Genomic DNA, 24791 nt, shown 5'->3' on the forward strand with positions numbered 1-24791 from the left:
GCGAAGAAAGTATTAAAATATCTATGCAGAGGAGAAACTGAGGCTGACAGACATGCTGACAGTCTTCCTAAGAATGGAAATGTGCATTGAACCCAGATCTTTTCTCACTTTGAAGCTTCAAGTTCACGTTCTTTCCACTGAACAGTGTGTCTCTTTAATCAAAACATATTATTCACTTAAATGTTGTATGAATGTGTGTTAGTTAAGCTATTATGTGAAAATATTTTGCTAGAATTAAATGCAAAAGAAGGGAAATAGATTTGTATCTTTTAGTACTAAAAATGATTTTATTTAAGATAAATAAAAACATAGATACACTTGAATACTTGCCGAATAATTACCAGGAATGTAATCATTCGAAAAATTAGCATTTTGGTTTGGAGTTTTGTATGTTGTTTTAAAGATCACAGTTTAATCTTTTTAAACCTAGTAGTAGTTTTAATCTAGAGATATCTGTCCAAATCAGTATGACTATTTACACTTACATTATTTAAAATGGAATAAAACTACAGGGAGGGTGCAGTGGCTAACACCTGTAATCCCAGCACTTTGGGAGGCTGAGGCTGGTGGATCATTTGAGGCCAAGAGTTTGAGACCAGCCAGGCCAATATGGCGAAACTTCATCACTACTAAAAATACAAAATTAGCCGGATGTGGCAGCGTGCACCTGTAATCCCAGCTACTCGGGAGGCTGAGGCAAAGAATCACTTGAACCTGGGAGGTGGAGGCTGCCGGTGAGCCAAAATTGCATCACTGCACTCTAGCCTGGGCCACAGAGTGAGACTCCATCTAAAATGAAACAAAACAAAACAAACTACAGTTCAGTTCTTCAGTTGCACAGGCAGCATTTTAAGTGCTCATTTATTACATAGGGCTTAGTGGCTACTATTATGCTGATACAGACGATTTTCATCTTTACATAAAATTTTATTGCACAACACTGATATAAAACATCAAAAGTCTAATGTGTAGAGTACAGGGATTTGGTTCTTTGATATTCCATGTAGAATATGTTGATTTGGGGATATATTTTATTATACCCTCTTTCTACCTCCATTCGTAGTTTTTTTCTTTTTCTAACTCTAAAGTGATACTATAAACATCTCCTTTACATCAGAAAAGTCAGCTTGCTTATTCTGAGAATTTATCATAATTTTGAAATAATTAGGAAAATATTTTAGTTTCACTAAACCAGAGCAAGTCTAATAAATCATTCATCTAAGTACCTAACTTCTTAAATGTTGAATTGAGTGTTTAATGAGGAATCTGTTAACTGCTATTGTGGCAGCATATTTTTAACTCAGTAAATATGCTCTGGGTTGCATTTTAAAATAAATCTCCTTTGGAATGAATATAACATTTAATGAATCTAAGTGGTTATCAGTGGTCACTGAGAAAGAAAAGGTTCTGTTCCAATTTTTGCAAAAGTGTTTTATCCTTCACATTAGGTAATTTGTCATAACTATGACTGTCTTGTACTAAAGTTCCAACTTTTTTTGATGTTGGGCCATAACCACTAGTGATACTTTACTAGTGATTATATTTTAAGTTAAACCCATGTATTAAGCTATAAAGTGACTTGAGTGAATAGTAAATAAAATGTTACAATAATGAAGTTATTTAATTGTAGTTCCTAGTATGAACATAGAACTCAGTAAAATTTTTACTTAAATTCTGTATTAAGTTTTTCCCACTAAAGTTGTTTGGATCTAAGTAAAAAAGAGGTGAGGGTTATCTTTTAAAGTCACTTGAACAAATTCCATGGCTGTTCTCCCAGTTAGTGAGTTTTCACTGCATTTGCAGCAAGCTAATTGCTTTTGCTAATAAATAATCTAAAATCGATGCTGACAGCAGTTAATTGGCACAGAGATTTTATTTTGTAAAGCTCTTGGCTAACGACCTTCTTTAAATTAATAGCATTAAGTGCTATGAGGAAATAAATCTGAGGAATTGCCTGTCATTTGCTTGTCATGTCTAATAACTTCCAATAATGATGGCTGATAGATTTTTGCACATTCCATTATTGAAGTTGGTGCATGTAATTATTCTCCTCATTATATGTAAACAATTAGCAATATTTGGTATTTCCTTGCAGTAAAGCTATTAAGTACAAGTAACAGAGGTTAGAAGCCGTTTTAAAATCTGGCTTTCAATTGTTTGAATGTAGGAAGTCTTTCATTCTATTTGGATATGTTAAGGGTATGTATTTTAAACCTCTTTGAATAGGACTTATGAAAATAAGTAGTATGTGTTTTAAAATGTGACAATTTATGGAAGTTTTTGTTTGTAGCTTGAAGAAGTCATGGAAAAAGAAACTTACAAGACGGCTAAATTAATTCTTGAAAGGTTTGATCCAGACTCAAAGAAAGCAAAGGTAAGACTGTGATATCATTACTATTTTATTATAAATTACACATTGTAATAGGTCACTGTAATAACATTATTATAATTGACAGGAGTGTGAGCCGCCATCTGCTGGAGCAGCTGTAACTGCAAGAACTGGACAAGGTAAATAACTTTGTAGAAACTGCTGCTGCTGTTGGAAAGATCCATATTTACCCAAGTGAGTTCAAAAGTGTGGTGGAGGTGTGCAAAAACTTATGTAGAGTGCTTTTATGTTAATTTATAGTTGGTAATTTGGAATATGACTTAGGGTGGATGGTGATAATTTTATTTCATTTTGATTTTATGGGAATATGTTAGGATATCACATCTGTTGAGATTAAATATAAAATTGTTTTTAATCTTTTAAAATGTAAGTAATTTCATCAATATTTTGTAAATATTTCCCACTTTCAGATAATAATAATCAGTTATTATTTAAATCCTTACCTTTTTATGTTTTATTTTTGAAAAATGTAATGGTTTCTGTGAAATTTGAAGTTTCTTTTAAAATAACACTTAAGAATAGAATAAAATAATTTAGAAATAAGAAAAATGAAAATTGAATTATTACTATATAATATTAATGATTTTTGAGGTTGTATTACCATATTATTAATGAGGTCATCACTATTACATCATTAAATGTAATATAAAATTTTAACAGTCATTAGATTGAGTGATTACATAAAATATTCCTAAGTCTGGCATGGGAAAAAATATTCTCAGTTTGCAACAACTTTCGTCTTTGTTATTTTCTCTAATAGTATAGCATGTAAGGGTTTTGTTGCAATATAGAATATGTTACTTTTAAAAATTTAACTTCAATTTTTACACCCCCCTCCACAAGAATTATAACCTGCTTTGTAAAGGTAGAATGACATTTAGATCCTTGAAAGGAAATCTTTTTATAAATATTCACAAAGATTATGGATATTAAAGAAGTCATAATAATTTTAGGTTTTCTGATTATCAGTGCTGTATGGGAAGAATCCCCTCTACTTCCACATCATCCATAAGTAGGATTTTGATTCATAGACATATTAACCTATTTTTATTTTGAAGCCTTCACTTTTGCGAAAAGTGAAAGTTCACATATGATTAAAATGAATTAGGCATATAGTTGCAATAAACTCCTACTTTCATAACCAGTTTAAATTTTTCTACAATGTAGATATGTCTTTCTAGCAAATACAAAAACATTTTTTGGTCTATAGACCAGATTTCTATAATTTCTAAAGCATTTGTATAACTGGTACTAATTTTTCAGGAACACACACACACACACACACACACACACACACACACACACATATATATAGAGAGAGAGAGAGACTTGCTCTGTCCCCCAGGCTGGAGTGCAGTGGCACAATATTGGTTCACTGCAACCTTGGCTTCCTGTGTTCAAGCAGTCCCCCGGCCTCAGACTCCCAAGTAGCTAGGATTACAAGCCTATGTCATCACACCTAACTAATTTTTGTATTTTTAGTAGAAATGGCATTTCACCATGTTGGCCAGGCTAGTCTCGAACTCCTGACCTCAGGTGATCTGCCCCCACTCAGCCTCCCAAAGTGCTGGGATTACAGGCATGAGCCACCATGCCCAGCCAAGAATATTTTTCAGTTACACTTGTAGAAGCAGAGAGTAGAAATATTATTTCTAGGAGTGGAAAGCAGGTATAAGAGAAATGGGGAAATATCAGTCAAAGGATACAAAATTTCAGTTATGTAGGTGAATAGCTTCAGGTGAATAACTATAGCATGGTGACAACACTAATACTGTATTGTATACTTGAAATTTGCTAAGAAAGTAGATCTTGTGTTCTCAGCGTGCACACACACACACACACACACACACACACACACACGGAGGTAACTGAGTTTTTGTGCTGATTCCAGATAGAGGAATCAACGTTCCTCTGGGAGGAACGTTGATTCTTGAGGGAAGAACATTCCAGATAGAGGAATCAGTAAGTGCAAAGACCCTGAATGAAGAACATGTCTGGAGTGCTGTGGAATAGCAGGGAGGCCTGTATGACTGGACTAGGGAGAGTAGGAAGAGTGGCAGCAAGAAAGTAACAAGGGATCATCTCATGTAAGGCTTTGTAGAATGTGGACCATTGTAAAAATTTGAGTTTGCAATTAGGATTTTTTGTTTAGAAGTTTCATTTTGAGCAGAGAATTGACATGGTCTCCATTATGTCTTCAAGGCTACTGTATTGAGAAGAGGCTGCAGAGGGAGCAAAGGTGAAAGCAGGAAGACTAATTAGGAAGCTACTGTAGTAATACAGGAAAGCGTTTGATGATAGCTTAGACCAGGAGTACCTAACCCCTAGGCTACATTGGAAGAAGAATTGTCTTGGGTTACATATAAAATACACTAACACTAATGATAGCTGATGCTAAAAAAAAAAAAAAAAAAATCTCATAATGTTTAAGAAAATTTACAAATTTGTGTTTGGTTACATTCAAAGCCATCCTGGGCCACAAGCAGCCCATGGGCTGTGAGTTGGACAAGCTTGGTTTAGACCTTGGATAGTAATATCGGAAGTGGTTTTTAAAAATAATTAACTTGGCCAGGCATGGTGGCTCACGCGTGTAATCTCAGCACCTTGGGAGGCCGAGGTGGGTGGATCACCTGAGGTCAGGAGTTTGAAACCAGCCTAGCCAACATGGTGAAACCCCATCTCTACTAAAAATACAATTAGCCAAGTGTGGTGTTGGGTACCTGTAATTCCAGCTACTTGGGAGGCTGGGGCAGGAGAATTGCTTGAACTGGGGAGGTGGAGTTTTTAGTGAGCCAAGATTGTGCCACCACACTCCAACCTGGGCAACAGCGTGAGACTCCATCTCAAAAACAAACTAATTTATTTATTTATTTTTAATTTAATTTTCTCTTTCTGTATACCCCAGCTTAAGGTGGTTTACGAAATGGTCAGATTTTGTATATATTTTAAAAATAGAACTCAAAAGATTTCTTGATGCATTGAATATGGAGTCAGAGGAGGAGGAGTCAAGGATGACCTTAAAGATTTTGGCCTGAGTAACTGGAAAGATGGAGTTGCCATTTACTGAGATGGTGGAAACTGCAAAAGAAATACTTTCTAGAGAGGTTCTGAGGTGGAGTAGTGAAGAACAAGGTTGATTTTAGACATGTGTTTGAGATACCTATTAGACAGACATCCAACTTGAAATTTCAAGAAAGCAGTTGAATATGAGTCTGGCAAACAGGAGTTTTCTGGGCTGGAGATACAAGTTTTTGTGTTATTAGCATGTGGATGGCATTAAAACAGTGAGCATGTATTGAAAATTAAAGTAGAAATTACAGATTTTTAAAATCTTTATACCAAATGGAGCAATACTTTATATTTTGCTGTTTTTTGGGGATGTGTTTGATTAAGAGAATCTGAAAAATGCCTTATAAAATAATAAATTTACCTTAATAAATTTGCCTTATAAGAAATTTGGTTGTTCTTTATGTAAGTATCTACTTTATACTGTTAAAATTATTTAGTATATAAACAAACCATCCTAAAATTTAGTGATTTAAAATAGAATTTTTTTTTTTTTTTTTTTTGCTCATGAAATTTGCAATTTGGCTAGGGTTTGGTGGAGACAGCTCATCTGTGTCTCACATCAGTTGGAGCTACTTTATTGAGCTAGAGAATCTATCAAGGTAGTTTACATGCTGACAAGTTGGTGCTGTCTATTGGTTCCTCTCCATGCGGACTTCTCTCTGGGGTCACTTGAGCTTACTCCTCCATGATGGTGGTTTCCAAGACCAAGGAGTATAGCAGACAGAAAGTCCTGGATTCTGGCACAACTTTGTTCTGTTGGTATATAGATGTCCTCCACTCCCATTTGTTGAAAGGAGAATCAAAGAATTTTGGACTCTTATTTTAAAACTGCCACATGTGCCTTAATATAGATAATAAAAACATTTCTATCCCAATCCAGTTTTCATTGTTTATCTCAAATGTCACCATCACTGTAAATGCTTTCTTCATCCCATCTAGATGACTAAGTTGTCAGTCCTCACTTCTTGTGAAGTCCTTACTTCACTCTATAGTACTTTGTTGGCTTCCATTATCTGGCATTTAGCTTGCATTAAAATATTTAGTGAGTTTGTTTTTCTTGTCTTAAAGATAGCTTGCTACCTCTGTATGCAATTCTGAACCCCCTTCAATGTGCTTATCCTGGTGTTATGCTCTTAGCGGTTTCTTAATAAATGTGTTGAGTTGAAAAAAATGAAAGTAAACATTTATATTGGCATTCCTGTATTCAGTTTACATGTTATAAAATAGTAATTTACCAAATAGGACCTTGGTGAACTGCAAGGTTCATGTTGTTTAATGTTGAGATTGTTGGAAGTTAGATCAGAAATAAATTATTAAGGTGATAAAAGAAAGTAAATTTAAAGCAAAAAGTAACTATAAAGCAAAATGTATTTTTAATTTGAAAAACAGAACAATAAAAGAAACTCAACTAAAGGCTGGCAAGTGGCATATATTATTATTAATAACAAACTTTCTGCTTAAAGATAGCTTTTTTATATGGTCTCCTGAAGTTAAGCTGAGATTCTAAACACAGCAGACTGATTAGCAATCTTAATTCCATCTGCAATCTTTATTTGCCTTGCGTGTAACATTTACAGAATGGACATGAAGATGGGGACATTTTTTGGGAGGCCATTATTCTGTTTATCACACCAAATAAATTGGGTAATAGGCAGTTGGAAATTTAACATTGAAATGCAATAGGAAAGTAGATTAACTTCATAGGTGTTTGTTAAACTCATACTCAGTACCCGTTACCTTGCCCACATCATGTGGCTGCAAAGATGCAGTTTCTGCTTATTAACTTTTGATTAAAAGGTCTATACACATGTAAATAAATGGTATGCTGAGGACCAAAATGAAGGTAGGCATGAATTACAATGCATTGTACCTTTTAACTTTTAATAATAATTTGCTGTAAGAATAGGGTTGAGAAAGTGCTCTTTCAGGTAAAGGATTTACTCCATGTGCAAAGACCGGAAGAGAGAAACCACTTGGTACCTTGAGGCACTGCAAATAGTGCCATATCCCTGAAAAAAGAAGGAAGGGTTCTTATGAAGGAGGGATCAAATTATGAAGGGCTTTATTTGCATCATTATGTAGGATAGTCCTGGAGTTCAGGACTTTATCTTATATGTAACATGTCAATGGAAGCTTTGAACTTTACCTCAAGTTAGCATTTTAGGAAGAATACGTTTTTTTTGGGGGGGTGGGGTGAGATGGACAATGGATTGGAGGGAATATGGCTGAGCCGTAGAGATCAATTAGGAATATCATCTAAAATAGTTACAAGATAAAAAAAAATAGTTACAAGATAAAGCCCTGTACTAGAAAAAGTTATAACAATGTGTTGAGGAAAAAGAAGAGATTTAAGAGAGAATTCAGGAGTAGGTTGGTATAGGCAATTGGATTTGGAAAGGGGAAGGTAGGAGGATGAATCAAGATGTGACCTAGGTTTTTGGCTCTGCTTAGGTGTTACTATGTTAAGTCAGATAAAGAACTTAATTGTAATACTGGTTTCTGTAGAAGATAATAAATTCACTTTTGGATCTGTTGAATGGGAGTCGTATCAAGATGCTGAGGTTCATAGGTAGTTAATTATTTCATATGGAGCTCAGGAGAAAGGTTGAGGTTATGTATATAAAGATTAGAAATAATTGGGAGGTATAGGTGATTATTATTGGAATATGAGATTGAGTGAAATTGGCCAGAGAGAGAAAATAAAGAGTAAGAGCACCTAAGGTAGAACCACAGGAAACATTGACATTTAAGGGTAAGGAGGAACCGAGGAAAAACAATGAATGATCAGAGTCAAAAGTAGAGCTAGATTAGTATTAAGTACAAGACTGAAATGAGGCCTTTGAATTTGACAGATTGCAAAGCAGAGAGAATATGGGCGTTTTTGTCATAAAAGCCAGAATTTGAATCCTGGCTCCATCTCTTATTTTACTGTGAGAATTTTAGCAAGTTACTTAGCCACTGAACTTTGGTTTCTTCTTTTGAAAACTGGAGATAGGAGTTACCCCAAAGGATTGATACCAATATTAGATAAAATTAGTAAATTCATATAAAGTGCCTACTTTAGTTCTAGCAGAAAATAGGGATTTAATAAAGAGTAGCTAGGATAATGCAACATTAGTAGTGGTATCGTAATATTGTTGGTGACCAAAGCAATGATACTTTCAGTGGTGGGTAGTACTGTGGGAGCTGAAAAGGAGCACAAAAACCAGATTGAGTTAAGAAGTGAAATGCAGGTAAGTTTTGTTTTGTTTTTCAAAAAGCTTTGCCTCTGTAGGAGGGAAGAGGTTATAGAGTCATTTTTATCAATAAAAAGACATTGATCAATTCAGAGTACAATTTTAGTAGAGAAATAGGGTAGAAGCTGAATTTGGAGCAGCTTAGTATGAGTGAATATGAATAGAAGATACAGTGAATATGGTCTTCAGAAACTTTTGAAAGTAGAAGGAAGAGATGTCTTCATTATTTTCATTATTTAAAGGAAATACATTCAAATAAGTTAAAAAAAATACAGAACTGAAAACAACAGAAATTCACCTGAGAATATATCCCTGTGCCTTAACCTATAGTACTATAGTATGATTATACCATAGTATAATTTTTTTCACAATTATAAAAAACAAAACTTACCCTAAGTCTAAGAGTTTCCATATCTGCATATGTGAATAGGCTTAAAGATTTTCCCCACCCTCATTACTAAAATTCTAGTTATTGAAATTTTCTCTTATGAGTTTTAGAACTGGACACAGTAGTTCAGAAAACGTTTGACCAGTGCTAGGGAAAATATGTATATTGCCTTTGTAGTTTTGCCAACACTCTTATATTAAGGAAATTTGGAACCTAATGGGGTTTTAGTTCACATAAGGTACAAGAAAAAAACCCTATCAAAAAGTGGGCTAAGAACATGAATAGACAGTTCTCAAAAGAAAATCTACAAATGGCCAACAAACATGAAAAAATGCTCGGTATCACTAATGATGAGGGAAATGCAAATCAAAACCACAATGTGATACCACCTTACTCCTGCAAGAATGGCCGTAATAAAAAATTAAAAAATAGTAGATGTTGGCGTGGATGTGGCAAACAGGGAACACTTCTGCATTGCTAGCGGGAATGTAAACTAGTACAACTGCTATGGAAAACAGTGTGGAGATTCCTTAAAGAATAAAAGTAGAGCTACCATTTGATCCAGCAATCCTACTACTGGTTATCTACACAGAGGAAAAGAAGTCTATATGAAAAAGATGCTTACACACACATGTTTATAGCAGCACAATTTGCAATCACAAAAATGTGGAACCAACTCAAATGCCATCAATCAATGAGTGGATAAAGAAGCTGTGATATATATATATTTGCATATAATTTATAATGATAACAATTTATAATGATTAAATCTATATATGATGGAATATTACTCAGCCATAAAAATAATGAATTAATGGCATTCACAGCAACCTGGATGAGATTGGAGACTATTATTTTAAGTGAAGTAACTCAGGAATGGAAAACCAAGCATCGTATGTTCTCACTCATAAGTAGGAGCTAAGCTATGAGGGTGCAAAGGGTTAAGAATGACACAATGGACTTTGGTAACCCAGGAAGGGTGGGAAGCGGGGGGTTGGAAGATAAAAGACTACAAATAGGGTGCAGTGTACACTGCTCAGGTGATGGGTGCACCAAAATTTTATGAATCACCACTGAACAACTTACTCATGTAACCAACCCCCACCTGTTCTCCAATAACCTATGGAAATAATAAAGCAGCTAGTACTAATAGCAAGGATGAAAATCCAGGCCTCCTAATTATTGTATGGTGTTCTTCCTACTATAGCTTGGCAACAGAACAAAGACAAACCTTCTAGCGCATAAAAAGAGTCAGTATTTTAAAAATCTGATAAGGGTTGAGTATTTGTATTATAAAGCATTCATCCCAATATTATTTAATAGCAAACTAGAGTTATACATTTAAATTTTTATATAAATTGTGAAGTTACACATTTAAATGTGTTCACAAATAACTTTAGGAAAATAATAAATGTGTAAATTATCTATATATTTAAAATAATTGCCTTAGAAATTCTAGATTGCTTAGCTTTTATTATACACTATTTCTGCTAATAGTTATTTCCTATTAAGTACTTTGAATGTGCTCTGGCTAAGTTCTTTGTCTTGATTTTCTCATTTAATCTTTACAACAACCATAAGAGGTAAGTATTCACATTATGAGAAAACTAAACTGAGTGATATCATCAACTTGGAAAAGGTAAACAGGGTGAAGCTAAATTATGACCATTTGATTCCAGAGTCTTTGCTTTGCACAGCTATGCTGTTTTGTCATTAATTTAAGCTTCTGTTTAATATAGTAGTTTTTAAAATATATCATTTGGATTCTATTTGTTTCATTTTTAATTGATATGTAATTGTACATATTTTTGGGGTATATGTGATATTTTGATACTTGCATACAATTTATAAGGTTAAATCAAGGTAACTGGGATATCCATCACCTCAAACATTTCTTTTGTTTATGCTGAGAACATTCCAGTTCTTCTCTTCTAGCTATTTGGAATGACACATTATTGTTTTTTTTGTTGTTGTTGTTGTTGTTTTGAGATGGAGTTTCGCTCTTGTTACCCAGGCTGGAGTGCAATGACGCGATCTCAGCTCACCGCAACCTCCGCCTCCTGGGCTCAGGCAATTCTCCTGCCTCAGCCTCCTAAGTAGCTGGGATTACAGGCACGCGCCACCAGGCCCAGCTAGTTTTTTGTATTTTTAGTAGAGACGGGGTTTCACCATCTTGACCAGGATGGTCTCCATCTCTCGACTTCGTGATCCACCTGCCTCGGCCTCCCAAAGTGCTGGGATTACAGGCTTGAGCCACCGCGCCCGGCACATTATTGTTAATTGTAGTCACCCTACTGTACTGTCAAACACTAGCTCTTATTCCTCCTATCGAACTATATTTTTGTACCCACTAACCAACCTTTATTCATAACCCTTTATAACCTCTTTGAAAAGAAGTTGGTTAATGGGTTTATTTGCTTCATTTTGAATTTAAACTTAATATAGCCATGTCCTCATACTCAGTATGATTTTTGTTGGATCATTGATCATTGATGAGGATGTTAAAATATACTCCAGTTCAGAATTAACCTCATGGAGTGCTTCTTATGATTTTTTTTGCCAGATTCCTGTGGAATGCTTGGTGGCTCTTCAGGGGTTTTCTTTCTTACATCTAAGGCAGAAAATGTTGAATATATCCAATATGTTGAGTACTGGAAACTTTTAGAGTAATAGAAAACTTTATGAAACACAAATAGTTAAAAGTAGATGAATCTGAGATATTTTAAAATGAGACTACCAGAATATTTGATAATGTTTTGCCAGATAATAGATTTATACCTTGTTGGTAACTATTTTAAACTACTGAAGATATTGTAACCCTTGTTACTTGCTTTTCCTTTGAAAACGATGAAACTACGTTTTCTCCCTTTTGTGACTCTGCTATAACATTTTTCCCTGCTCCCTAAATTTAGATTTAGAATTATTAAGGTATGTCTCTTTTATGGAATGCTTGACATAGTGTCCTTTTTTAGCTAGTCGCCTTTCAATTAAGTACTAGTGATAGTAAAAGCATTTCAGGTAATTTTCACTGGGTAAATGCACATTTAGAGGAAGTAGTCTCAAGTTTGTGAAGAGGAAGGATAATAGCTACTTATAATAAAATCTAATATATGCTAAACTTTTATTTATCTGGAAGAAAAATAACACTTTTTGAGTTATGCTTTACCTGAAAGTTGGCTAAAAAATGATTTACAGTATTTGACACCTTATTTTTAAATTAGCAATTTAAATTACCAAATCCTAGTATGATTTTGTTGATCTCAGTACCATTTGCAGCATTTAATGGCTTTCCCTAATATGCAACCACCTATTAAGGTACTCCTTGTGAGTAAAAACTAAAGTTAGCAGCCAATTTGCAGATGTTAGGATATGGTTTGTTCAGGTAACAGCTGAATTTCTATATAAATTTCATGACAAGTAGCAAAATATAAAGATGTTTCCATTTATATAATGATACTGTGCTTGTAATTTATTATTGCAATGGCTTGGTTAAAGACTAAACTGTGAACCAATGGAAAATTAGTTGGTCCCAGTAATTTTAGCTAAAATCATTTGAAAATACTTAGTTGTATAAAAACACTGTCATCTGAAATAGTAAGTATTCAGTAAATGTGAGCTGTCAGTTTATAGACATCATATTTAATCCTCCTAACAACTATATTAGTTAATATTATTATCCTAATTTTACAGATAAAATAACAGGTGTATCACAGTTGAGTAACCCATCTGAAGTCATGTAGCCAGAGCCAGGATTCCAATCAAATACTTCTGACTTCAGGGCCCTCGTTCTTAGCTGGTAGACTAGATTGTAATGAACTAAGATTTGACACTAGAGCTGTACTTTTAGTGCAATGAACTTTCATGAAAATCTTTAACTGTCAAATAGAGTACAAGTGTTTTGCTTCTGGACATATGTATTTTTACTATTTATGCCAATTAAAAATAACTTCTTTAGTTTCAGCCCACTAATTCAGGATTTATGATAATTTAATGTGATAAGTAGAATTGAAAAATTACAAAGGCTTCTTTAAATGAAATCTTAACACTGACTTTCAAGGAAAATATTGGTGGTAATGGAGAATAATAGAATTTAATTTTATGTTACTGAGTACGGGTCATGAAACTTCTTTTGTAAAGAGCAGATAGTAAATATAGTTAAATTGCCTTGAGAGCCATATGGTCTCTGTTGCCACTACTCTACTCTTCTAAAGCAGCCATAGACAATATGTAAACAAAAGAGTGGGGCTGTGTTCTAATAAAACTACAAAAGCAGGCGGCAGCCTGGATTTGGCATGTTGGCTGACCCCTGTTACAGAGAATCTTGTAATTTCTGCAACTATAAGCTAAGATTTATTAATGATGAAATGTTGTTTATACAGAGTAGATCTATTGAATGTTTTAGCCAGGACAAATTTGCCAACAGGATAGCAATATCATAAAGGAGAATGGAAATGGTACCTAATAGCAAAAATACTTTCTCAGCATTTCTATGACTACTTAGATTAATTACTTTGATATTCCAGAATATACTTACTCACTTATCTCTTAGTTTTTAGTTTTTCAAATCTTGAAAAACAACTCTGCAATTTGGAGTTTTCACTAATTCTGATAAACTTTCTTTCCTTTATCATAATTAGGAAGAGTACTGTAAAAAGACATGGCACATAATTGGGTGGTTTTATTTTACTGAATTTATTTTGAAAAGTGGTATCAGTAGCTACACTTAGATCACAGCTTGTTGTGTTAAGATGTACAGTTGAACTGTAAGTCCAGAAATATAGTACTTTTCAATGTCACATTTTATAGATTTCTTACAAGCAGCTTTGAAACTACAATGCTTTTTGGAGATGCAAAATTTTAGTAAATATAAGTTGTTTGTGATATTGGTTAATATGGTATATTGGAAATTAAGTCTAGTATATACTTACTCTTCTCAGAGATTCGTCAGCGAACTGCAGCTCAAAGAAACCTTTCTCCAACACCAGCAAGTCCTAACCAGGGCCCTCCTCCACAAGTTCCAGTATCTCCCGGACCATCAAAGGACAGTTCTGCCCCTGGTGGACCCCCAGAAAGGACTGTTACTCCAGCAGTACCATCAAATGTGTTACTAAGACATCTTGGATCCCCTGCTACTTCAGTGCCTGGAATGGGTAAACAGAGCACTTAATGTTATTTACAGTTTATATTGTTTTCTCTGGTTACCAATAAAACGGGCCATTTTCAAATGGTATGGAAATGGCATTTCATTTGAAAACAGCAGAGCAGTTATCTGATTAAGCAGGAGTTCCGTATTCAATTAGCCATAACTCTTTACAGCTGGCACCTTGTGATACTGAAACCTATTTCTTGAGCTCATTTAACTGTTATGGCTTCTTTGTTTAAATGGCAATAAAACTTTGTAGTAGTATTCTGTAGTCAACAGTATAGCCTATCTTTTTATATTCAACTTTAGAATGCCTCCAGATTTATATCAAATGGGGATAGAAGAAAACACTTTTGGAATGTATTCATGTTTTTTGGCTAAACTCCATACATATATTTTTAGACATGACAATTAACATATTTCAGGAATAATACTCTTGTATTGTGGTAAACAGTATTACTTTTGTTAATATGAGCATAGAACCTTAGTATTTTCTGATATATACTTTATAAAGTTCTATTAAATGAATATATTCTCTTTATTTTATTTCATAGATTCTCTTTTCACTGTGGTGGATCTCTAGAGGAAGATCCCATTCTGAAGTGTAATAGACTATAGTACCTTGCAGTTTCTTTTGGAGTGTGATTGGGGCACGGAAGTCCATTGCTTTAGTGCAGATCACATTGTTTTATGTAGATTTCCAAGTCATATTGTTGAATGTGATAGTAAATTTTTTTTAGATTATTTAATTCTAATGTAGATTACTTTTTTATTTCATGACTAATTACTGATATATAATTTATAAGGACTTTGAGGCTAGGCAGTAGTTGATATCAGGTAACCAGAGCATTTGTGTAGTAAAATCAATAAAAAATAGAAATGTTACTTAGTACAGTAGATGTTTTTCTTTTCCTTCAAAAATGCAGTGTAAGATTTTAGAAGACTAAAAAACTGTTTACTAACAAATTAAGAATACTATAAATGAAATGTATGCAAATCTTACAACTTTTAAAATAGTTACGTAAAATAATACTTTTAAATTTGATAAATAATGGCAATACTTAAGGCAGCCATATATTTTATAAAATGAGAAAAGTTAAATTGATTGAAAATTACTAAGCTTTCAGTTGTTATCTGGTGGATTTAAGATACCCATGATTTGTAAATAGAAATTCCTGGTTATTTAATGAAATAACTTTTTTAGGTGCGAATGTATGGATTATATACATTTTTATATCTAATTTATTTTAAGAAAAAAGTTTACAATATATAGTAATAAAAACTGTATTGCACATGTAAGAATAGAGCTATAGAAGGAATAATAGCCTAGATTTTATGATTGTGTAAATATAATATGTTTTACTAAAGTTTTTAATTAGTTTGTGTGATTGTGTTTAAATTGTACATTGCCAAAGATGTGAATGAGTTAAATAATTTATCAAGAAGATTAATAATTAATTTTTTCTTTATGCCATATTTGTGAAAGAGAATCAATTTAACATGTATTACCACAGGGCTCCCATATGTTTGAAAATTAATAACCAGCAGGTACTTGATAATTTGCCAAGTTGTGTAAAAATGACCAGCATTCCTACAATGATTGCTTTTGATGTTTGTATTAATTACCATTGTCTAGAACAGCATGAATATAAAGATGCATGTGCAAGAGCTTTAAGATATTTTTATGAAATCTGTTATTTCATGTATCCAGATTCTTTTGTGGGTATGTTCACTTTAAATATGTAGAAGTAAAATACTCTAGCAAAAGTTAAGTTGGCTTAAATGCTTTCCAAATCTAATTTGGCTTCCTTATTCAAGTTGAAAATCTGATAATGAGGGATGACCATGTCTAGATTCAAGTTTGTTTCTTGATTATAGTAATTGAATGTCGTTAGCACAAATAAACCAATAACTTAGCTTACGGAATTTTTTTTTTTTTTTGAGACAGAGTTTTGCTCTTGTTACCCAGCCTGGAGTGCAATAGTGCGATCTCGGCTCACCGCAACCTCCGCCTCCTGGGTTCAGGCAATTCTCCTGCCTCAGCCTCCAGAGCAGCTGGGATTACAGGCACGTGCCACCATGCCCAGCTAATTTTTTGTATTTTTAGTAGAGACGGGGTTTCACCATGTTGACCAGGATGGTCTCGATATCTTGACCTCGTGATACACCAGCCTCAGCCTCCCAAAGTGCTGGGATTACAGACGTTAGCTACTGTGCCCGGCCGGAATTTTTTTGTTTTTTTGAGACAGAGTCTTGCTCTGTCGCCCAGACTGGAGTGCAGTGTCATGGATCTTGGCTGACTGCAACCTCTGTCTTCCGGGTTCAATCAATTCTCCTGCTTCAGCCTCCCCAGTAGCTGGGAGTACAGGTGTGTGCCACCGTGCCTGGCTAATATTTATAGCAATGCGGTTTCACCATGTTGGCCAGGCTGTTCTTGAACTCCTGACAGGTGATTTACCCACCATGGCCTCCTATAGTGCTGGGGTTACAAGCGTGATCTACTGCATCCTGCCCCTGATGGAATCTTAAAAGTGTACTTGAGGGCCAGGTGCGGTGGCTCATGCCTGTAATCCCAGCACTTTGGGAGGCCAAGATAGGGGGATCACCTGAGGTCAGGAGTTCAAGACCAGCCTAACACTGTGAAACCCTGTCTCTACTAAAAATACAAAAATTAGCTGGGCGTGGTGGCAGGCACTTATATCCCAGCTACTTGGGAGGCTGAGGGAGAAGAATCCCTGGAACCTGGGAGGCAGGGTTACAGTGAGCCAAGATTATTCCACTGCACTCCAGCCTGGGTGACAGAACAAGATCCCGTTAAAAAAAAAAAAAAAGAAAGAAAGAAAGAAAGAAATGTACTTGATTTCGAATATTAAGAACTTGCTCTAGAAAATAACTTTTATTTACTAATAGCTATAATTTTGACATCAGTTGCCCTTTTATAGATGGTAATAGCCTTTACATTTGTGATTACTTACAAATTGAAATTCTTTTTTATTCCTTTAAAATATTTGTATAATACAGTATTGCTATCCTAAAGCCATCTTGAATACTTTAAAGATTTTGTCACAGCCATTTTGAAACCCTTGTATCCATATATTGCAAGGCTTCTTCCAACAGGGTTCCATTTTGTTTCAGAGTCTTCTATGAAGTCTCCATGTAAACCTCCATTGCTACTCACCTTATTAGGTTCATTCTGTTTTGTTTTACAAAGGCAAACATCACATTTTCTTTTATTCTGTCATTTTCTTCTCAGTGCCTTCTATGTTGTCTCAATTCTGAGTATCTCCTGCAAATAGTTCTCTTTCAATTTTCAGAGGTTATATAGGTTTACAATTGATAACGTTTGAATGTGTAACTTTATTTTTGTCATTATTTTTATATAAAATAAAATTATGAACTAAATTTTATATGTTATTCTTCCACTCCCCACTTACCATTAATCTCTTCTGATATTGTCTAATTTATTACATGAACATAGTTTATTTCTCTTTATTTAGGTCATTAATTTCTTTCAGCAGTGTTTTGTAGTATTTGGTATAGAGATTTTGCACATTTTTTGGTTAACTTTACATCTAATTATTTCATATTTTTAATGCTATTATAAATGATATTGTTTTATTAACGATTTCCAACTGATTATTGCTAGTATATGTAGAAATACAATTGATTTTTGTATATTGCTCTTGTATTCTATAACCTTGATAAGTTAATTTATTGGCTCTATCTAGTATGATAGCTTTCTTGTAGATTAAATAGTATTTTCTACATAGACAGCTACATTGTCTGAATAAAGAAAATTCTACTTCTTCCTTTCCATTCTGGCTTCCTTTTATTTATTTTTCTTACCTTATTACATGAGCAAGAACCTTCAGTACAGTGTTAATAAGAATACTATGAGTGGGCATCCTTGCCTTTTTGTTGGTCTTAGGAAAAGAGCAATTATTCTGCCACATTTTAGCATGATGTTAGCTCTAGGGTTTTTTATTTTAATAAATTCTCCTTTTCAGCTTGAGGTGCCATCTATTCTATTCTTACTTAGCTGAAGGTTTTTTTTTTTTTTTTTTTAATTAGTAATAGATTATGGATTTTTTTCAAATGCTGTTTCTACATCTATTGAGGTGTTTATATTGGGATTTGTTTGTTTCTTTGTTTTAATGCCTGTTCATATAGTGAATTAAATTGACTTTTAAATGTTAAACTTCCTTTGCTTTCTTGGAATAAATGTCACTTTATCATGATGAATTATTTTATATGCATGTTATTGGATTCAGTTTGCTAATATTTTGTTAAAAATGTTGATATCAGTACTCATTAGGAATATTGGACTGTGGTTTTTTTTTTGTTTTTTTTTTTTTTTGGTCCTTGTCATATCTTCGTCTGGCTTTGGTATCAGAGTTATGTTGGTTTCATGTTATGAGTAAGTATTCCCTATTCATTTTTCTGGACAATTTGTGTTGAATTGGTATTATGTCTTCCTTAATTTAAACGTTTGGTAGATTTGATCAGTTGAAGCATCTGGGCCTGTTTTTTTTTTGTTGTTTCTGAGAGAAAAAGGTGTTGTCGTTGTTGTTGTTTTTAACTAAAATTCAGTTCCTTTAAGAAAACTACTAATAACACACATGGACATAGATGCAAAAATTCCTAACAAAATTTTAACAAATCAAATAACTATTTTTATCTTCTTGAGTGAACTTTGGTAGTTTGGTAGTCTTTCAAGGGATTTGTCCATTTTATCTAACTTGTAGAATTTATCGGCATTAAGTTGCACATAATATTCCCTAATTATCCTTTTAGCGTTTTTACAATCTGGAGTTATGCCATTTTTCTCATTTCTGATATTAGTAGTTTGTATCTTCTTTTTTCCCCCATCTCCTCATTAGTCTGGCTAAAGATTGACAATTATATTGATCTTTTCAAAGAACCATCTTTTCTTTTGTATTTTCTATTGTATTGATTTCCTTTCTGATCTTTATTATTTCTTCTGTACTTTGGGTTTCATTTGCTCTTCCTTTTTATTTTCATAATGAGGAAACTGAAATTATGGATTTTAGTCCTGTCTTCTTTTGTAATATAGGTGTTTAACATTACAAACTTTTTTCTCAGTATTGCTTTAGCTGCATATCATAAATTTTGATTTTTTTCCCATTTTCATTCAATTTAAAATACTTTCTAATTGTCCTGTTTTCTTAGAGTCCTGGGTTATTCAAATGTGTGTTATTTAGTCACCAAATATTTGGAGATTTTTCAGATGTTTATCTGCTGCTGATTTCTAATGAATTTTATTGTTATAAAACATACATTGTGTTATTTGAATCTTTAAAAGTGTATTGATACTTATTTTATGTCTAAGAATGCCATGTATTGGTAAATGTTTTCTATTTACTTGAAAGAACGTATATTCATGGGTGACTGTTTCCAGGATCCCCCAGTGGATACCAGAATCCTCAGATGCTCAACTCCCTTATATGAAATGGCATAGTATTTGTATACAATCTGTACTTATCCTTCCATATACTTTTAAGTTATCTCTAGATTACATATAATGCATAATACAGTGCAGTCAGTTATCTTGTAAGGTGATTTAAATAATAAAAAGTCTTATATATTTACCCACATGATAACTGTTTTAGATTCTTTATTCCTTTGTGTAGATCTTACTTTCCATCTGCTATCACTTTACTTCTGCCTGAAAGACTTCTTTTTAACATTTCTTGTATTGCTCTTCTTCTAGTGATGAATTCTTTCAGTTTTTTATATCTGAAATGTCTTCATTTAAAAAAGATGTTCACAGTAGATATAGAATTTTTGACAGTTTTTTCTTTCAGAACTTTAAACATTGTTTCATCATTTTCTGGCTTGCATCTTTTCTGATGAGAAGTCTGCTGTTATTCTTATCTCTTTCTCTGTACATAGTGTATTTTTTTTCTGGTTGTTTTTAAGATTTTTCTCTTTATTATTGGTTTTAAGCAATTTGGTCATTCACTGTCTTGGAACAAAATTACGTTTCTTGTGCTTGGGATTTGTTGATATTTTTGAATATGTGCATTTATAGCTTTCATCAAATTTATAAAATATACATTATTTCTTTAAATATTTTTGTCTTCTTATTCATTTCTCTCCTCTTCTTGATGGATTCCAATTAAATATATTGGCTGCTTGAGGTTGTTCTGTGGTCTTGCTCTGTTGCCCAGGCTGGAGTGCAGTGGTACGATCATGGCTCAATGCAGCCTTGACCTGGGTTCAAGCAGCCCTCCTACCTCTGCCTTCTGAGTAGCTGGGACTAAGACGCAACCACACCCAGCTAATTTTTCTATTTTTCTATTTTTTTTTTTAAATAGAAATGAGGCTTCCTCCTATTGCCCAGACTGGTCTTGAATGCCTGAGCTCAAGCGATCTGTTTGCCTTGACCTCTCAGAGTGCTGGAATTACAGGCATGAGCCACTGTACCTGACTGTCATTTTGTATGGTTTCTATTGCTTTGTCTTAAAGTTCACCAGTTTTTTGTGTGTGCAGTTTCTAAACTGCTGTACACATAATCTGGATTTTTTAATACTAGACATTATAGTTTTATCTGTAGAAATTCAATTTGGTTTTAAGTTTTTTTCATGTCTACTTAGCATGCTGAATCTCTAGATTCTCAAACATGAAATACAGTCATACGAATTAGTTGTCTACTAATTCAGTAATTTTCGTAATTTCTGGGTCAGTTTTGATTGATTTTTCTTCTTGGTGATATTTTCCTGTTTATTGGCATGTCTAGTAATTTTTAATCTGATGCCAGACATTGTGAATTTTACCTTATTGAATGCTAGATTTTAAAAATTCCTATACAGCACTCTTCTGAATACTCAATGGCCTATGTGTTAGGAGGTTTTTCCACTCTAATGGAAATGGGCAATATTCTTGGCCCTGTATGAACACTTTCTTTTCACCTTTTTGGGTAATTTTTTCCTCCATCCTCAGATAGTTTTCTCACATGCATGCACCAATCAGTACTCTGCTGAATTCTCTAGTAAACCCTCTGTAGATCTTTGTTGTTCTTTCTCTGTGCCTTCTCTCATCCTTGGTACTTTTTCTTGTGAACTCAAGCTGCCTTGGCCTCCTCAGAATTCTGGCTTTGTCTCCTCAACTATGAGAGTCTGCTACCCTTCAGCTGGGTTTATTTTCCTTTCGCTGCTGAGTAAAAACTCTCTGTAGGCAATAACCTGGGGCGTGTCTTGTTTTTAGTCTTCTCAGGGAACAATAACCTACATTGCTTGATATCCTGTATCTTTAAAACTGTTTCTTCATATGTTTTGCACAGTATTTTAGCTGGGACGTTAAATCTGACTCCTGTTACTCTGTTATGATCTGAAATGGAAGTCCGCTGATTTACGATTACATAGATTTTTAAGAGTTGGAGCATTTAAAAAAAAATCAGTTTGAACAGAATTAAGCATAATCGTATTTGCTAGTAGATTATATAGTAGGAATCTAGTAGATTATGTAGATTAGTACATATTTAAATATATTTTTGTAGTGCAGTATTTTTAATGAAAATTTGAATGGTCTTCAGAGATTTGTAAGAATTAATATTTTGTTAAAACCTTTTAAAAGTGTTAAGCATAGATAATTCTTGATAATAGAATTAAATTTTATGTGTATTTCATACATATAAATTTTATATGTATTTATTTAATAGGTCTTCATCCTCCAGGTCCACCTTTAGCAAGACCTATTCTCCCCCGAGAACGAGGTGCTTTGGATAGAATTGTTGAATATTTGGTTGGTGATGGTCCACAGAACAGGTAATATTTACTGGGGTGGCAGATCAATGGAAACAAAATCAGGATGTGTGTGTGTGCACATACTAGATGTTCTACAGTTTTGTGACACCTATTTTCTGATTTTAGAGCATAATGGAGTATTTTATAGCCCAGCAAAAGAGTACATATTCAATTGTTTGACCGTAGAAGTTTTGACAATGTAGTGTGGATTAAATCCATTTGGAAAAAATATTAACTCTGCTGTAACTTTTAGAGAAAGTGGATTATTTCATTGAAACTTTTAAACTTAAAGAGCAAAAACATAGTGCAACCCTGATAGGTTCTAAGAAATGGAGCTTTATAGATATCAGTACTGTAGTTGGTGATAGTAGTACTTTTAATAACATTAAGAGCAATTTGCACTTATTTAGTACTTAACAGTTCTGAAAATGCTTTTCCAGTTATTCTTACAATAATTCTAGGAATATGATATGTGCAGAGTAATTATCAAAGTGTAGATTTTTAAAAAATTCATAGGATAGTAGGTGTTTGATAGCCCTCCTAATTGTATGTTATTCAAAATAGAATGACATTTGATACAGGTAAGTATTTGTTGAGTATATCCACAGAGAACTGAGAAAGTATATAAATAGAAAATGAGAAAGATGTTTAGTGTAACTGGGAAAGGTATAGGAATCATGTATAGAAATTAATCTTTGGGTAGGACTAAACAAAATTAAATGTGTTTATTTGCTGGAAGACCTCTCAGGTTTTAATAATATTCCTTGTGAATCTCTAAGAGGGTTCCAACTTTCCTTATCTGACCACAGGTTTGGAGGCTTTCATCCTCAGGACCATACTTTGGGAAACACCAAAATTTAAGTGTTCAGTTATCAAATATGTTTCTGCTAACTGAGTAAAGACATATTCATTTAACTGCTGTTTAGTTTTTTTTAAATTTGATGTATAAATTATATTTTTAAATATTTGAAATTTGGGCTTTGGTTAATTTTGGTTTTTGTTTAACAAATATTGTGTGTGGTTTACTATCATATAATTTGTTATGGCATATTTAGCTATGTTAAAATATAAATTAGCCATGATGGCTAAAATAACCTCTCCCATAAGCTTTGTCTACATTTGTAACTGGTTTGTTCCTTTTTCCTTATGGTGTAGGTATGCACTTATATGTCAGCAGTGTTTTTCTCATAATGGCATGGCTTTGAAGGAAGAATTTGAATATATTGGTGAGTTCTTATTGGGCAATGAGATTTAAATATTTTACTTTGAAATATTTTATTCTATGCCATTTTCTATGTGTTGTCATTTTATCTTATGTATTCTCTTTGTATACATTGGTTAAGCATATTATCCTTATTTTGGTACATAGAGCAAAGCAGAGAAGACAATTTAGGTTCTTCCTATATAATGAACAGTCTTTAGGCCAGTTGTTCTCAAACCCCACTGTGCATCACAATCACCTGAAGAGATTAAAATGATTGTGATACCCAGGACCCATTTACAAAGAGTCTCCTTTAAGGGACTGACTATGGGGTCCAGGCATCAGTACATTTTTTAAAGCTCTGCAGATGATTCTCATGTGTAGCCCCTATTAAAAACTACTGTGGTAAATTTAAAATGCTTCTAAAATACTGTGTACAGCATTTTCTTGGGTAAATGTGCAAGGTTCTGGATTTTAAAATACCTAATGATTCTGGTGACTAGAAATGTAATCTCACTAATTCATTTAAATCATTATTTTGCTATCAACCTGCTGGGTAACTTATTACATAGTTAGCCTGCTATATAATCTGTTATGACTTTTCTGCCTTTAATTTTTAAAATTACAATTTTAATTTTAATAATTAGGAAATATGCTGTAAATTAGTTCTGTTTAGAACATCTACCATATTATTAAAATAACAAATACAGTAACTTTTAAAGGGTTCTTTTGAATATCTGCAAAAGTAATCTTGTGAGTTAACTAATTAGTCCTTGAACTTTGTTTGGTTTGTGGTTTTGCTTATTTTTAAAATATTCTCTGCAGCTTTTCGATGTGCCTACTGTTTTTTCTTGAACCCTGCAAGAAAAACCAGACCTCAGGCTCCAAGACTTCCGGAGTTTAGTTTTGAGAAGAGGCAGGTAGTGGAAGCTTCAAGTTCAGTTGGCCCCTTGCCATCGGGAAGTGTGCTTTCATCAGACAACCAGTTTAACGAAGGTATGGCTATTTAAACAGTTTGTCCCTTAATAACATCTTGTTATTTAACAGTAATAAAAGCATAATGCTTTTAGGTAGGGATGGATTAATTTATCAGATCTTGCAGCATGCATATATCAGCTATTGCTCTGTTACTGTAGACTCCTGTGTGATTGGTGTGATGTGTTTCACTTTTAACATGCAGATTGTATTGTGATCAGCAACATCTAGCATCTGCTGGTTAAACATTGTTTATTGAGTGACCTTTTCTAAAAACCGTTGGGAGATTTGATTAGTAATATTTTCATGGGATAATTTTTTCAATTTATCTGAATGAAACAGATTATTGGAATTATGAAACAACTACTCAAAGGATAAAGTACAAGATTTGTGATTAGCATTGATAAAATAGGTTTGCATCTACCACATGAATTGGTAGATATTACCAGAAAGCAGGAAACTTTGGAATTATAATGTTATCCTTGCATTTTTTTAGATGACTGTATCTATAGGACTGATATTTCATTGAAACAGACAATTTATAAAGGTTCACAAGATTAACATTGCCTTTGATGTAAAAATCAACTTTATTTTAGAGAAACAGAATTTATTGGGTTTTAGAAT

At 33.5% G+C, this 24791-nt stretch overlaps 1 protein-coding gene across 6 annotated transcripts in view; it reads left to right on the forward strand.

The window, feature by feature from the left end:
* Positions 1-24791, forward strand: part of LNPK (lunapark, ER junction formation factor) — a 67604-nt gene that overhangs the window by 34442 nt on the left and 8371 nt on the right. For all 6 annotated transcript variants that reach the window (XM_039470147.2, XM_010351819.3, XM_010351825.3 and 3 more), the window contains 6 exons: positions 2291-2374; positions 2457-2508; positions 14020-14232; positions 21907-22012; positions 23147-23217; positions 24018-24188. In XM_039470147.2, coding sequence (XP_039326081.1) covers positions 2291-2374; positions 2457-2508; positions 14020-14232; positions 21907-22012; positions 23147-23217; positions 24018-24188 — 697 coding nt within the window. The remainder of the gene's footprint in view (positions 1-2290; positions 2375-2456; positions 2509-14019; positions 14233-21906; positions 22013-23146; positions 23218-24017; positions 24189-24791) is intronic.

The sequence above is a fragment of the Saimiri boliviensis genome, chromosome 5, assembly GCF_048565385.1.
Source record: "Saimiri boliviensis isolate mSaiBol1 chromosome 5, mSaiBol1.pri, whole genome shotgun sequence".
Lineage (NCBI taxonomy): Eukaryota > Metazoa > Chordata > Mammalia > Primates > Cebidae > Saimiri > Saimiri boliviensis.